Source organism: Acyrthosiphon pisum, chromosome A3, assembly GCF_005508785.2.
Source record: "Acyrthosiphon pisum isolate AL4f chromosome A3, pea_aphid_22Mar2018_4r6ur, whole genome shotgun sequence".
Taxonomy (NCBI): domain Eukaryota; kingdom Metazoa; phylum Arthropoda; class Insecta; order Hemiptera; family Aphididae; genus Acyrthosiphon; species Acyrthosiphon pisum.
Window position 1 is genome coordinate 2,693,682 of NC_042496.1, and position 17,905 is coordinate 2,711,586.

General features: G+C 27.3%; 1 protein-coding gene across 2 annotated transcripts in view; it reads right to left on the reverse strand.

Moving 5' to 3' along the window:
• Positions 1-1,446: 1,446 nt before the first annotated feature.
• Positions 1,447-17,905, reverse strand: part of LOC100163490 (oxysterol-binding protein-related protein 6) — a 20,998-nt gene continuing 4,539 nt past the window's right edge. Inside the window, exons 5-17 of one of the 2 annotated variants that reach the window (XM_016801947.2) lie at positions 12,066-12,192; positions 11,703-11,863; positions 11,463-11,639; positions 11,291-11,402; positions 11,027-11,220; positions 10,703-10,952; positions 3,684-3,859; positions 3,270-3,482; positions 3,083-3,200; positions 2,822-2,994; positions 2,465-2,618; positions 2,273-2,399; positions 1,447-2,175 (exon numbers count right to left, since the gene is read on the reverse strand). In XM_016801947.2, coding sequence (XP_016657436.1) covers positions 1,947-2,175; positions 2,273-2,399; positions 2,465-2,618; positions 2,822-2,994; positions 3,083-3,200; positions 3,270-3,482; positions 3,684-3,859; positions 10,703-10,952; positions 11,027-11,220; positions 11,291-11,402; positions 11,463-11,639; positions 11,703-11,863; positions 12,066-12,192 — 2,211 coding nt within the window. In that variant the 3' untranslated portion in view covers positions 1,447-1,946. Of the gene's footprint in view, positions 2,176-2,272; positions 2,400-2,464; positions 2,619-2,821; positions 2,995-3,082; positions 3,201-3,269; positions 3,483-3,683; positions 3,863-10,702; positions 10,953-11,026; positions 11,221-11,290; positions 11,403-11,462; positions 11,640-11,702; positions 11,864-12,065; positions 12,193-17,905 lie in introns of both variants that reach the window. The other variant, XM_001942874.5, reaches the window with a different exon arrangement.

Here is a 17,905-nt window from a genome sequence, read left to right on the forward strand (position 1 = left end):
ATGTTTTATGAGCAGTTATATATATTCTTTGGTGTTAATAACATGTATATTATAATGCTCTATATATTTTCTGAGTTTATAATAATTAAACAAACAATAAAAAAACCTACAAAATCAATTTTTTAAGCAATAATAAAAATATAACAGACCACAACCTACGTAAACAATTGTCATAACCTAAATAATATAATAATATGTCATACAAATACAAATACACACAATATAATGTGTATATAAGTTTATAGACACAAATAATTTAAGTAGCTCACTTAAATGAGATGATCACCCTTCCATTGTTAGATTAACATTTAATAACAAACAAAATTAATAACGATAGTGATAATGATTAATAATATATCTATCAATAAAATAAAAATGTATGTTTTCGATTTTGTTTTTATGAGCCAATCAATAACACTAATGTTTATAATATACAATGGGAATGTAAAATGCTAATATAATATTATTAACACAATAACTGGTTTTAACGTTTTTACAACGTATCACAGAATAAATATATCATTACATCATGATATCTCCAAATTTAAATTAATCCTATTGCATATTTAGCATAATGCATATCAGAATATAATTACTATCTAAACAAATTGTGTGGAGAGTAAACTAAACAAAAAATGAAGAAATATTGTCATAATATACTTATTAGTTATTAATATTATTATTATGTGTTCTACTAATTGGTATTTATCTAATTGAGATGGAAAAATATATGTATAGCATACTTTTGAGCTTACTTCATTATAAAATTCAGTTAAACAATACAAATAATCACTGTACTAAAAATACATTATTACAATTATTAACGAGTTTCTGACCACAATACCTCATAAAAATAATAAGTGTAACATTACATATTGTTGCATTTACATTATGATTTTAAGTTTTAACTGTATGTAATAAAGTAACAGTATTAAATTAAAATAGTAATCATTATTCTTTTTACTTATACGGCTTAAAAAATTATTTATTTAATTTTTCAATAGTTAAAAAATCTATATTAATAAAATTATATAACAAAACTATATCAATATCATTCTATTTTAATGAAAAATATAATGGGAATGTTAAATCATTGATTCAAAACAGCTATAGAAATTATTTTGCTAAAGTTTATATAAAAAAGCTTTTATTTAAAAAAAAAATTGAATTACTAAATAACAATAAAATGTTTTGAAGCTGATAGGTATATGTAACCAATTTATTATTTGCAGTGCATCAGAATTTGTAAAAAAAAAAAAAATGGATCCTTACAATCAAAATTAAATAATTTTATGATTAAAATTGTTACATAACAATTACGTCATATAAAAAATAATTTTGATATTATATTATTAGATTCTACATTTTTAATTAATAAAAATGATAATAATATATTCGGTCACGGAATTGATACAATAAAACAGAATGAAAACTAGTTATTAAATATTCAAAAATAATTTAGTTGTTCTTTTTATTTTTTCATACTCTGATTTTGTAAACCATTTGAGAATACTAGAATATTCATATTGATTATATACCTACATTTTGACAGTCAAGTTTTCATTCATTATAGTATATTATTCAGGTACCATGTATAAACAAAAAAATAACAAAAAGTAAATAGGCGTTTGATTTACTCCAGCTTTTTAAAAAAATATTATCTAATAAAACCATTTAGTTAACCTACATAAGGTGTTTTACATAGATGTAAGACTTTGAATCTTATCAAAAGTGATTTTTAATGGAAGAAATTTAAAGATAATGGAAAAGTACAAACACATGAGTATGAAAATATTGACTAGATTAACTAATTTGTCTCAGTTTTGAGACTATTTGATCCATATTGTTTTGTTCACCAGATTTTATTAAAACATAAGGCTAACCTAACTATCACACCACTAACTGACCAAATGACACACTGATTACATAACATTGAAAGGTAACCTTCACCAAAGTTTTTCTAAATGGTAATTAGTAAATCCTGGGTTTTTACGTACATCCCAATACGTATTATTATACTCCCATGTTTCAATACCATTTCTAACAGTTTTTCTAAACCATTTAGGTTCATGTTGTTCTCCAGTTTCTTCTTTTTGTTTACGACGTTCACGCTGTGTTTGCTCTAAATTAAGTTTCATAGATTCAGCACGATTCAGATTTCCTTCCTCTAGTAGCCTAGTTAATAAAATAAATAAATTATTAGCCAATTTATGTAAAAAAATAAATACACTAGAAAATTAATTCTTTTAAAATACATTGGTAGGTTTGGTACCTTTGATCTGGTCGAAATCGAGTATCAGTTTTTGGTAAAAACTTGGCTGTTTCTAAGTCAAGCTCATTTAATTCCATAGCAAATCGTGTAAATCCATAATATAACTCATAGTCTTCTGGCATAGTACCTATAAATAAAATATATTTGTTGATCTACTCAAAATTAAAAACATTGTTAATTTTGTTCAAATACCTGGTCTCCATATACATTTTGCAGAAGGTGCAGCAGCAACTCCACAATACAAAGCTTCATTCCATTTACCAAATAGTTTACGCACAACTTTTCCTTCATTATCATCAATTACAACACCATGTATTTCATGACGTTTTGCAGAGAAATAACTAGCCTATTTTATATAACAAAATAACAAATTCGTTTTTCAAGTGAAAAAAATAAAAATAAGTACATACAAGATTTATAATTAATACTAATGAGATACTATTTACTATTTAGCCTGCCAAAATTAATTTAAAAATATGAAAATATTATAATTTTTTTAAACAAGATATTACAATATATGATGTGATGATTACATAAATACATACAAACCTTCAAAAATGTTAATTTGCATGTAATATTTTTATCCAAATTGGTAATTTTCAGTTCACCATATTGATCTACAGATCTTTGACCACCAAATAAGTTATGAACACAAGTTGTCACCTTATTCCATCTATAATGATCTTTGCTATCCTGACATAATAACTGTACATTTACATACCCTAAAAAAGAAAAATTAATAAAAATTATATTTCTTAAATATGATTAAAAATTAATAAAATAGTCAATTTCTTTTCACATTTAACAAACCTGTTGGTTGAAATTCCATCGATTTCCCCCAAAATTTTGTCTTAATTCTAACATCTTGCCAAAATATAAAATTTTTTGATTCAGCATGACATACACTAACTGGTGGATGATGACTAACCTGAAACAAAATGTAAAAGTATTAATATTATAAGTGTAAACAATTAATAAAATAATATTTTTTTACTACCTGTTCTGCAATAAATTTGAAGCCTTTATCATCTCGTATACATTCATAGGTCTCACCCAAAAGTGGGTTAAACGGTTTTGAACCAGCTCGATAATAACTGGATCCGTAACTAGACACTGCAAATGCTGCTACATATACCATGCGTTCATAGACATCAGATTGTTCTGATGCTTTGTCTAAAAGTTCACTGTATTCTAGTTCTTCACACATACGCTATACAAATAAATATATAATATATTAAAATACTATTTTTACACTTAATAAGTATAAAAATGAACATGGATTTAAAAAAGAAACATTGATATTTAAATTTGGTTAAATTTCATCAACATACGGATTTAACGCATTTAAAACTACTACTAAAATATTTATAAAAAAAAAAAATATACAGCAAAATTACAATTAAGCGTTTACCTGTAACATATTAAGAGGTTCATTAAGTGCCACTGGCATAGAAACTTGGGAAAGATCTTTACCAATGTTTTTGCATAAGAGATTCCATAAGGACAATCCTTCGGTATCAGGTTTTGGACATGGTAGCTTTGTACGCCGTCCAGTCATATTCCGGATATCACCAGATCCTCCACAATCTACTATAGGAAATAGCAATAATTATTTTCGGGATAAAAAAATTAAAATTTGTGTATATATTAACGTTTTTATTGTACTTTATTCAGTTCACGCGAAAGTATTTATCCGTCTTCCATTATAAACATTTATTTTTGGCAACTCCCGTAAAATATTAATAATTTTATAACGGGAAAATGTCTTATCAAAACATATTTTGTAAAATGTAAAAAAGGGTGATTAGTATTTACTTCTGACAAATGCATTGATTTTACGAGTACAGGGGGAGAAATATAGTCTCGCCTGAACTTTTACCAGTGTGCAAACTTTAACAGAGTAGCCACTATCGAATGTGCGAAATATTTGACATTTTGCCAAACTTTTATCATATAAATAAAACTGATACAATCTCATATTATAAAATAAGTAATATTTGATATGCTGAATATAAGTCTGGATAGTATGAGAAAATTAAATGATAATTTATTTTTATAACCGTTATTTTACGGGAATTCGTAATTTTTAACCTCCGTAAATGGTAAATGAATTATTTCTAGAGTGTGAAAATGATAGCAAACACAATTTAGTACATATTATACCTTACAAGGAGGGGTGGTGAATATAAAAGGGTAGGTACGGAGTAGGTGTCAAACCAATAAACTGGGTTACGCAAAATAAATCGATATTTCAAATTTCAATTGAGAAATTTATGCTAATTCATCCCTTAAAATTTAAATTTTTTATTATTTTTGATGTTGTAGTTCTGAGCAGAGCGATGAATGTATCGATTTAATAATTATTTAAAAACAATTTTTAAATATTTTGGTTCTTTTTGGACTAGTTATATAAATTTGGAATTGTTGAGGTTTTTTTTCGATTTATATTGTTGAAATAAAAATTTCGTTTCTAGGTCAAAAAGCTTTTATAGGAGGTTCCACATGAGATTTTCTTACAGTATTTAAAAAATATCTAAAAAACATAGGTATATTGTTTACAACTTTTTTAATGACATTTTAGGTTAAAATGTTGACGTACGACATATTTTTTTTTTTAGTACGTACGATATGGCAAATATGGGTCAATCGAGAAAGACTCCATTAAGATACTATATTGAACTAATAAATAAAAAATAACAATATCCACAATAGTAATACGATACAGATTGTCCTGAGAGATCTAAATGCTAGTCAGGAAATAAACGATATATAAATAAATAAGTGAAATATTATAGGTACCTTACTACATAATGAAATAAACAATAATGGACTTAAACTTATAGGTATGGCAGCCGGGGAAGTCTAATTATTAAGAGCACTACGTTCCCCAACAAGGAAATGTACAAAGAGACAAGGAACACCAAACGGAGGACATACTAATCAGTAACCAAATATGAATTTTACTCAAGATATTACAACCATCCATAGGCGCAATTTTAACTTTTGACTTGGGGGGGGGGGGTGCTGAATATATTAAAGGCAAGCAGACCATTGCAATGTAGTATTGTAAAATTTTATGTCCTAGGTTTTTTTTTTTTTGGGGGGGGAGGAAGGCTTCTATCAAAATGTCTAATATTAGTTATGAAAATAAAAACTTTATGGATTACTTGTAAATAGTGTGATGATTTTCAAAATTTTGATGAAATTGGCCAGAATTTGAACTTTAAAAGCATATAACAAATAATTGTGCTCTATGTATCTTTAATATATTTAAACATCCATACCAGGTTCTAAGTAGAATAGTTTTAATCCAGAATAATATTTTTTTTTTACAAAATTCGAAAAATTTCTCAAGGCTACACAATTAGCTCAATATGAGTCAAAATATTTCTAAAATGTTACCATTTATGAAAAATGCTAATATAAAAATTTGGTGAACATTTTAAGGTAATTAGAATTACACCAAAATAATAATTTTTTTTAAAATTTTTTTCAAAAGTTGGTTTAGCGTAAAATCACCAACTTTTTTTTGTAGTTATTTTCCCTGACTCTTTCTAAAAGGAATTACTCAAGGGGAGGGGGTTAATGAACTATTTTTAGTTCATCACTAAAATATGTTACATTTCACGGTACAATTTTTAAACTACTCTTTTTGAGCTATTGATAAATATGATAATTTTTTCAAATGTTAGAAATTCATGAAAGTTTTTCTTTTCATTAGACATTTTATTAAAAGATTCCCAACAAGTTTTTCTACCTCTATCAAAAAGATAAAGTTCACCGAGAAGTTATACTATTTATAGCCATGAGATATTTTCGATTTTTATTAATTTTTATTAAACTATTCAATTTGATTATTTATACAAGACATATAGGCTGACACAACGTCTCCGCTCAGAGTCGTTTTTCATAGGTATACAATGATTTATCATTGAATTCAAATATATAACACATTACAATGACATGATCGATAAGTACTGTACAGCAGAGCGGTACTCACGTGGCCACTTTTTTTAAATTCTTCATCTGCATTACTTCTGATATTTTTTAATACATTAGATACCTACATTATCTGCCAGTGAAAATATGGTTTCAAATAAATATTTTGAAATTGAGTAAGTTTACTGAAAGTTAAACTTATGCTAAATACTGTTGCTAAAATAAACTCAGGTTGCTTAGTAGCACACACGAGTTGATAAGTTCCTGATACTGAATCTGTCTAGTCATGTAGAAATAATCGATAATCCATCAACAAATGCATCAAATAATTCCAGAAAAGTAATTTCATATGGAGTCATCCCGATCGGGTCATCTTGTTGGACGAAGTAATTTTAATTTAGTTATCTATAGACTGTGATTTAGGACTAACACGTTTTATTGAATCTAACATTACGTTTTGTCGTTAAATATACGCATACTGTCGCATATTTTTTGTATGGTGCAGTTTTGTATAGATTTAATATTTTAATGATACATGCGTTAGATATTGCTAGATTTAAACTATCGGAGGTGCCATTTGCTCTTGAAAAAGCATTATTATATGATAATAATTAATTTAATCTATTCTGTGGTATTAAAACATTAAAGTTATAAAACAAAGGTTTGAACCCCTGCACATCCTGGCTAGGCCACTGCAGTAATGATCTACATGTGCAATAAGAAAGGATTTTTCGATATTCGCATTTTAAAGAGGAGATCAAACAGGGAGATCTTGAGACTCATGGTGAAAATTTAACCTTTTTTTGTTTATAAATGGTTGCCATTGGGTGCAGGTTATAATAGTATAATAGTAGAAATTAGTAATTTTTTATTTGTGTATAAATTGTTGCGATTGATAACTCACTTACTCGGGCAGATCAAGTACAAGCATGCATCAAATTGTCACGATTATGGCCAGTGTTGAATCCAGCCAATATTTCTGTGGAGGGGGGAGGCTAACTTTTGTTTTGTTTAGAAAGCCAGTATAGATAGTACCTATACTGGCAATACGGTATAAAAGCGGTATATTTTAGTGAACATCATTAGGTGCGGTAATCAGGAGGGGCGAAAGTAATTTTAAGGGGGCGACAAATACCTCTTTGGAGTATACCTGGATTCAACACTGGACTAATGGCTTCGAATAAAGAAACTATAAATCTTAAAACTAAATGTATGCGTGTAGCTTATATACTAAACACTATTAAATTTAATTTGACGAAAATCTCAGGATCGTTTTTAGAAATGTCAGAAAAGTTTCTGAGAGTAGGTAGTTTCAAACACGTTAAAAAATATACCAAGTACTAAATTCAATCCGCGAATTTCGGTTGTCCCACCAAGGTCAAATTATTTCACAAAGCTATAGGTGTATACAAACGCCGATTTTCCCGTGAACTGAGGTGCCTACACTAAAACTGCTACATATACATAAACCAAGTACACATACACCTATATAGCGTAATCTGTACCTATATACTGTAAGGGATTTGCCGAGAAAAAAAACTGCACACGGGCGAAGCCAGGATATTCAACTGGTTTATAATATCTCTAAATATAATATCACAGATTATATTAAATAATATAATATATACTATACAACCTGTGATAATATCCAAACACTAATCATTAATTTCTCAAAAATGTCAAAACATATGAGCTAAAATTATGAATAGTGACTTCTCCAACGTCCTTTAATAGGAAGGGATTTAAAAAAATTCGCATATAAAGATGGGCTCACGCAGGGATTTATCGGAAAATAGAAATCTAATATTTTTTTGTATCATTTTTTTTCATATGATTTTTGTATTATTATGATTGGGATGATTGGATATAATTTACAAAATTGTATTATTTATTTTAAAACTGTCATGGAAACTTCATATAAGCCTTGATATATAGTTGGCGGCCTCGTTCTTGGAAAAACCTTGATTTTCTAACGGGTAATTATATGTTGCATGACCATGGGTTTCCTAATAGCTTTGGATAATTAACTATTGCAATTAAAAAAACTATTGTCTATCTTATTTTAATTTCATTTATCTTGAGTATCACATATTAAAAATATTCAAATTATATATTATACGGCGTAATTTATAAACGTACAAAATTATTATTATATGCACAGATATATTTGACTGTCTGTCTGAGAAAAACTTTAAACAAATAAAGATTAACCGATGTTGACGAGGTTTTTATAGTTATTATATTACTTAGAGAATAAAATAGTTATTATTTCTTATTAGGGTTCGAATTTCGATGCATGTTTGATAAAATGCTTCCTATAAATGTATTTCAAGTATTCACACTATGCTAACAACAAACTTTTTCGATGTATTTTTGACGTTTAAGTAAATTTTTAAACGTTTCTAGAACATTATTTATTTCTTAACTTATTTCTAGTAATATTAAGAATAAAAAGGTGGGTAAGTGGATGTAACTCTGCTGTACAGTAGGTTACAAGTGGGCAGGGGTGGATAGGCCCATAGGGAAAAAGGGATTTTTCCTGTGGGCCCGCGTCTATGTTTGTGGTCTGGGGGCCCACTCGGGTCTACAAATTGTTTTTTTGCAGAATAAAATATTCACCAAATAGGAATAGTTTAAATTTAAAACTATTCATTTTTTTATATAAATTATTAATACTTAGGTACCTACTGTTCTTTTTAACAATATAAAAATAATACCACGACTAGTCAAGAATTTGCTTACGGATCTTCAACATAGTATTTTACATTTTTATCATTAATCGAAGACCAAAAATCCTCGTATGTTTGCACATTTTCGTGATTTTTATGCCTTTGGTCAAAATTCGAACTTAAGTTAAGAAAAAATAATAATTGGATTTTTAATATTTTTCAAATGTCGTTGTATTAATATATTAAGAGCCTTGTATTATATTTTCAAGTTTTTTTACCCAACAAATAACATTTTATTGACATGCATAGAAAAAAAATGGAAAAAATTGGTAACTGAAAATGTTCGTAAACAGTTCAAAACAAATCGAAACATTTTGAAAATTTTATTGTGTATGGAAAATGCTAATATAAACAGCTAGTGAAAGTTGCATGTATCTACGGTAATTTGTTTTAGAGTTACACCAAGTTTTCCGTAAAAATTCGCGTTTTTCCTTAAATTGTATGTTGTTTTTTCCGGGGCTTTTGTAAACTACTAGGAATTTTAAATTTAAACTTCCCCAAACCACCAACTATATTCACTTTCTTTTTGAACAAGATACTAACTTTTCTTTTCTTTTTCCCTGCACTTTCAAAAACTATTAGGAATTTTTTACTTTTGACCCCCTAAAGAACCAACTAGATTCACTTTCTTGAAAAGATACTTTTGAAGAAAATCTATGAATTTTTATTGTCTTAAAAGGTCATGACAGATACAAAATAAAAAAAAACACAAATCATTGTAAAATCAATATATGTATATTCATCGCTCCGCTCAGAATCTAAAATATATAATATATAATATCCATACAGTATACACATAGGTCCCTATTGTACTAAAACATCATAAATTAATCTGATTTTTAAATAAAACAGTTCACAAATTTATCTCGATTTCTGAAGAAATCCGTGGATTTTTTTTAAGGAATGTTTTTGGTCATAAATGCATTTTTTGAAAGGTCATTTTTCGTAATTTTTAAGTGCAACTAAATCCGAGTCTTTATTATTATGATTTGATATAATTTTACACATGTGTTTTATATTGGATCAAAACAACCCAAATAACACTATATAAAAAATCTGTATAGCTTACATTTAACAGAGTTTAAAAAGTGTAAATGGTGGTCAAATTGTTTTGTCATAGTGGAGCAAGGGAGTATTAACATACACTATATGACATTTTGATCATTAAAAATATAACTAATGGTTACCATTGTCCGTTTTATAATTTATACCAATATATAAGTTATTATAAATATCGGAAACAATCTATTCCCCTCATCACACCACCAAATTTGAACACAACCGGGTAAATCCACAGTTATTTAAATTTTCACGGGTAACACCGTGCAGAATCAACTAGTACTATATGTCTATATTATAATAGTATAATAATACCTCGCTAATTTGACAACCTAAGTATTCCAACACTTCCTTCTTCCTTCTTCTTTCTCATACACGAGAAATGCTATTTGTGAATTTGACAATAACGATAACTAATAATACAATATGCTCAATATGATTTTGAATATAATATACTGTACATATAAGATAACACTTATAGAACTTTAATCAGGAACAGATGCTGAACAACTGTTAATAAACTAATGAACAAAATAATGAGTTCATCCAAAAATGCATTCATACATTATTATAATACAAGAAATTTTCTTTTTTGGTCAAATCCACTCAATCAGACAATTCCTGGTCCCAATTAGCGAGGTATTACTGTATATATTTTCTTATCTTATTATATATATTTGAAAATATTCAAGATATTGCTCACCTCCTTGTGGATTATTGTATTCAGATGTGGCCCCGTCACTGTTTTCTGAAGATATAGATCCATCTTCAGATGATAAAGACCCTGCTTCAGAAGATGTATCTGAAGTTTGGGTAACTACTTCACCAGAAATTAATTCATTTGTTACAGCTTCATTACAATCGTTCATTTTACCACCTTGATATTCTTCAGCATCAAAAAATACTTCTGAACCACTTACACCAGAACTATATGATAACGATGAACTTAGTACCTAAAAATAATAAACAATATAATATCATTATTACAGTTAAATATTTTATTTAAATCTATATTATGAAATATTACAGGATCTGGAAAATTTGATGCATCTGAAGTAATGTGAATGTTATTTAATTTAGCACGAAGTTCACTATTTTGTTGAATAGCTTTATTTAAAGCTACTCGATAATTAGATAATTTGTCATCGCTCGCATCACCAACAAAAATATGACCACGTTCTTCATTTATAGCATCCATTATGCACTTAAAACTATTTTGAACTTACAATACAATGATAAGTTAAAATTTTATACTATTCAATATTTAAAAATATAAACATATTATACTTACTATCTTTTGCTAAAATAACAAAATCAGTATAGAGTTGAAGATCACTAGGTGATGGATTAACAGTTAATGATGGGTTGCTATTGGATAAATGTTGAGAAGCTATTCCAGAAGGCTAAAATGGAAAAAAATAAATAGCGCCTGAAAATATATTTTTATTTTATGTTATATTTACAAAACCAGACGAATCTGTAGCATCAACAGCTTTATTTGTTGATTGACTGATTGATTGATTCATATCAATGCCCCAACCAGCAATTGTACCACCCCAACTACCACCACCACTTTTTTTTTTACGTAATCGAAACCTGGTGCTCTTTTTTGCAACTGGAATTCCATCGAGTACACCAACCTACAAAAAAGGTGAAAAAAGTAGATTAATTATAAATAAAATAACAAGCATATTAATAATTACATCATTATCAACTGATTCTAATTGATCAAGTATTCGGTTTAAAGACTTCAAATTTTGTTCAACTTGCTTAATTTCTGAAGTTGCTGGATCCAATTGTGAACACCAGCCATTTAAACGTACATTCGGAGTACAGTTTTTAATTGACTCTACAGGAGATATTACTATAAAATAAAATCAAATAAAAATTATTATTTATTTTACAAACCACTCCATCATATGCTGTTCAATCTCAATAAAATGTAGATACTCATTAACAAATATATGAAATATATTACTTAATGTGAGCCAATATAAACGTGTATCAAATATTATGGGTAATGAGTTAATATTTATGATATTTTTAATTAATATATTCATATTTACAAGATGTTTTTTTTTGTAGTGAAGACTGTGTCTGTTTGGTTTGACCAAAAGTTAAAACATGTTGTCTATAGAGTCGATGTTGCTTTATTTCTTTTACCCATTCAGAAAATGCTTCAAATGTTTTTGCCTTTAACATAATAGAATAACATTTAGTTATATAAATTAACATTAATAACTCAATATTAATGTGTTTTTTATGTGTTATTGAGATTGAAAATGATTCAAACTTCAAGGTTGTTAAACGCAGTATGTCATTTTACAACTTTTAATTTTAATTTTAATAATAAATAATTTCAGAACTAATTATATCAGACATTTTAAAATAGTACGACACATATTAAAAATATTTTACCAAGTATTTTACATTAGGAGCCTTAGAAAATAAAATAATCATTTATAACAAGGACACTGGTACACAGAGTTATTTAAGCCAGGAGCAAATAAATTATTACCAACACATTTTTTGTACAAATTTCCCACAGTATCAGTCATTTAGCTATCTTTGCATATTTTAATTTGTCATTTTATAACATAGTATATTGTGTGGCAAAGGCAAGAAATGAGCTATTTAAGTCACTAACAGCGCGTGATTTGATGTTTCTCACTTTGGTCTTTATAAGACAAAAAATACGAGAAACCTATAGGAAAAAAAAACGTCTAAAATTAATCATTTCTAAGTGGAAATACGGACGTACTGGCTGTGGCTCCGTTAACTTATTAGTAAGGCTTGGAAGTTGTAGGAGTTGCATATTATTCTATATTATGCTCTCGATTTTAGCAGTCCAATCTAGAAATTCTAACTATAAATACAATGGACAATTTATGCATACTTTGCATATTTCGTAAATATTTTAGGGGAAAAGTGCATATTTTTTGATTATCATACGCAAATTATGTATATTTAATATTTTCTAAAAAAATTGATCATTTTCTTTCTTAAGCTTTGTATTTTAATAATAATATAGAATAAAATATAAAGTATTTATTGTTATCGTAGCAGTCGACTATTAATTTAACTACGCCATGCTGGGGGAGATGCGCATTTATTCTCAATCGCGCTAATATTCCGATGTACTTTTCAAATATATTTTTTTCAGTTAAATAAAATGACAAATGTCGTACAGTTTTTAGTTATATTTAAAATAATATAAATTTATTTTTCCAAATTTTACATTTCTTTTATAATATTGCAAATTGTTTGTGCATATTTTTCAATTTTTAGCTCCGATAACTTCCGAGCCTTACTTATTAATTATTGGTATGATGGTATGTGGCCATACGGAAATTTCACGATTTTCAGATACGACAAACTGTCCCTATGCATGATAATTAAGTAAATAAATTATTTTTCAAGGAAAAGATACTTTTAGATATAGTTTAGGGATATTTTTTGAAATAATATAGCTATTATATGTAATTTACAATCAGGTTACAACTTTAAATAAGTCCTTTTAGCCTTCTAGCAGGATTATTTACTAATGTATTTAAAGAAAATAAATACATAAATGGATTAATATTAAAAGTGATTCGTTTGGCTGGTTATAACAAATACTAATTTAGACATATTAGGTATTGACTAGCAGTTTATGAATTTGATAAAGATAACCAAAATTTAAATATTCATAACAAAAATATATTTGCCAGTATCTGTGCTATACGAAGTATAAATCGAAAAAAACTTAGGATGTTAAAAAGTCCAAAAAACCACAGTTAAAACGACTTAAAAGTAAAAATTTATCAAGCAAAAAAAAATTCAAGCTGAATCACTCAACAAAAAACTTAAAAAAAAAGGATAAGTGGATGTTGTACGGTAGGTTACAAATGGGTCACTGTAATGAATGGTATTAAATTAGAATTCAATGATATAATATCAATGTATACGAAAAACGATTCTAAGCAGAGACGGTTTGTCAGTCTAGGATATTTTATGTTATATTTATGTTATTAATTATGATTACTTACTAACTTATTTCTTATTAGTTATTATTTAATAAGGGTAGCCGGTAAGTTGAATTAATATTATAAAATTACAAAAAAATAAGTAAAATCGTTATTCTTGGTTATTTAAGATGTAATTTCGTTCAAATTTGAACATAAAATAACTATAAAAAGTATATTTATATTTTTTGGTTACAGAATAACATACTTACGTGAAACCGTGTTTTAAATTTTCAATCTTTAACTATAAAAGTTGAAAATTTTATAAATTTTTAACGACAAAATAATTTGATAAATCGTGTCAAAATTTCAACTTAAAAGCTTATAAAAAAAACGTGTCACTATATTTTTAATATTTTTCAACTGCAATTGTAATAATATACTATCAGGAACTATGTATTCAATTTTCAAGCTTTTTGACCTAACAAAAAACATTTTATTGACATTTATAGAAAGAAAAATTAAAAAAAGTAGGTTAGTGGATGTCGCTCTGCTGTACAGTAGGTTACAAGTGGATCATTGTATAATGGGTTTTATTAGACTTGAATTCGATGATAAAATATCATTGTATAAGAAAAACGATTCTGAGCGGAGATGGTTTGTCAGTCTGGATATTTTATATTGTTATTATTTATTTTATCACGTAAGTTGAATTAATATTATAATATTATAATTTTTTATTCTTTTCTATGGTGATAAACAAAGCGTTAAAAATTAAAATCCTATTTTTAGCGTTTTTTCGTAATTTTTCGGTGGTTTTTCCCGTGGCATTAAATAATTATTGAGAAAAAGACCACTCTAAAGTACCATCTTGATCCAATTTGCTAAAAGATAAGGTACTATATGTTGAAATCGAAGCACTCCTTCTGGTAGAAATTTTGTATACAGGATATAAAAATAAAAATAAGCACCATTGTAAAACCAATAGCTTCATCGCCCCGCTCAGAATCTTAAATTTAAAATAAACAATTCGAAACGATATTTTTCCACTAACATTGTAACAATATATTACGAGCCTTGTATTCATTTTTCAAGAATTTTGTCCCAACGAATAAAATGTTATTTGACATTTATAGAAAAAAAACTATGTATTCAACACTTCAAGTATTTACGATCATTTGTTTAAGAATTACACCAAATACCAAAATCGATTTTGTTGAAAACTGATTTTGCGTAAAAATTGTGGTTTTTCCTTTATTTTAGATTCTGGGCATAACGATGAATGTATTGGTTTTACTATGATGTGTTTGTTTTTTTAAAAACTTTTTTGGTATCTGTCATCACTTTTTGGGGCAGTATAAAATTGCATTGATTTTCAACTTCGGTATCTTGTTCGTTGGGAAAATTAATTTAGTTGGTGCATTGAGGACTCAGAAGGTCAACATTTAAAATTCAAAGCAGTGTTCAAAAACACCGAAAAAAAAGGTGGGCAAGTGGGTATCGCTCTGCTGTACAGTAGGTTACAAATGGACAGAGATTGAATTGGGAAAAATTAAGTAAAGGACCTTAAACCAATGATTTAAAAACTGTGTTCCAACTTCCAAGGGCGCAATTATTCAATACAGATCCGTTCATACTTTACATACATTTTGAATACCACTTTACAGAAACGCATTTTGATTTTCAAAGAGGTATAATATATTTTGATAGCTAAAATTGTTAAAGTAGAAAAAAAATTATAATAATATACCTGTTTATTTAATATTTGATATGAAAATAGTAAAACTCGTTATATAATTTACATCAAAATATATCAATTGAAATCCACATCTTAATAACAATTATTTCGGACATTAATTTGTTAATAAATACTAAAAAAACGAAAATGTATGCATCTAATTTTAAATTATATAATATTATTTATTAAACATTGGTAATAATTTTTATGTATAAATATATATATTGCTACATATATAATTACTAATTGTTGCACTGATCCTCCGATCAGAATCGTTTTTTACCGAATGCAATCATAGCATTCAAATCGAATACTGTAATAATTTATTATCCTGTCCGAGAGCCGAAGGGACGATAGACAAACTTCGAACACCGCTGACATACTCCATCCCGCTGCACTTACGTCTTACTCGGTTTTTATTTTTGTGTCTAGCATTACCATTTGGGGCAGTAAAAATGCTTCGATTTTTAACTTCGGTATCTTGTTCGATGGAAAAGTGAATCTAGTTGGTGCATTCGGGAGGTCAAAAAAGGTTTCAAAATCGCCGTGAAAAACGAAATTAAAATTAAAGAAAAACAGGAACTCTTACGCAAAATTGGTTTTCGACAAAATAGATTTTGGTTTTTGGTGTAATTCTAAAACAAATGACTGTAAAAACATTCAATTTTCACTGGATGTTTAAATTAGCATTACTTATAAAATAATGCGATGAAATTCTCAAAATATTTTAACTTGTTTTGAGCGATTTACAGACATTTTTATTAGATTCTGAGCGTAGCGAGGAAGCTATTGTTTTTACAATGGTGTTTATTTATTTTTTTATTTTTATATCCTGAATACAAAATTTCTTCCAGAAGGAGTGTTTCGATTTCAACATAGTACCTTATCCTTTAGCAAATTGGATCAAGATGGTATTTTAAAGGTGTCGTTTTTCGATTTTCTCAATAGTTATTTAATGCTACGGGAAAAACCACTGGAAAATTACGAAAAAACGCTAAAAATGGGATTTTAATTTCTAACGCTTTCTTTATCACCATAGAAACGAATAAAAAATTATAATGTTATAATATTAATTCAACTTACATGATAAAATAAATAATAACAATATAAAATATTCTAGCTGACAAACCGTCTCCTCTCAGAATCGTTTTTCTTATACAATGATATTTTATCATTGAATTCAAGTCTAATAAAACCCATTATACAATGATCCACTTGTAACCTACTGTACAGCAAAGCGACATCCACTTACCTGTTTTTTTTATTTTTTTTTATTGGATCAAAAAGCTTGAAAAATTAATATAATGCTCCTAATATATTGTTACGATAGCGATTGAAAAATATTAAAATAAACAGGTACAGATATTATTGTTTTTGTGAGAGTTTAAAGTTCGAATTTTAACAAAATTAAAAAAATGATTTTGTAGTTAAAAATGTATTAAATGTTCAACTTTTATAGCTAAGAATTGAAAATTTAAAACAAGGTTGGACGTAAGTAGATAATTCTGCAGCCAAAAAATTTAAGCAATATACATAAACACTGTTTTTTAGATTCTGAATAGAGCGAGGAAGCTATTGATTTTACAATGGTGTTTATTTTTTTTATTTATTCCTGTATAGAAAATTTTTACCAGAAGGAGTGCTTCGATTTCGACATATAGTATCTTATCTCCTAGAAAATTGGATCAAGATGGTACTTTAGAAAAGTCATTTTTCGATTTTCTCAATAATTATTTAATGCCATGAGAAAAGCCACCAACAAATTACAAAAAACTGCTAAAAATGGGATTTTAATTTCTAACGCTTTGTTTATCTCCATAAAAACAAATAAAAAATTATAATATTATAATATCAATTTAACTTATAGGTCATAAATTATAATAAATAATAAAAATATAAAATATCCAGACTGACAAACTGTCTCCGCTCAGAATCGTTTTTCTTATACAATGATATTATATCATTGAATTCAAGTTTAATACAATCCATTATACATTGCACACTTGTAACCTACTGTACAGCAGAGCGACATCCACCTACTCGCTTTTTTATAGTTATATTTTAAGTTAAATTTTGGACAAAGTAATACAGTGTGTCCCGTATTAAATGTACCACTAAATATCTCAGCCCGATAATCTTAGAATTGAAATACGGTTTGCTGCAATAGCTAATGAGTACTGAAGTACACATTTAACGACAAATTTCAAATTTTTTAACTCTTGTA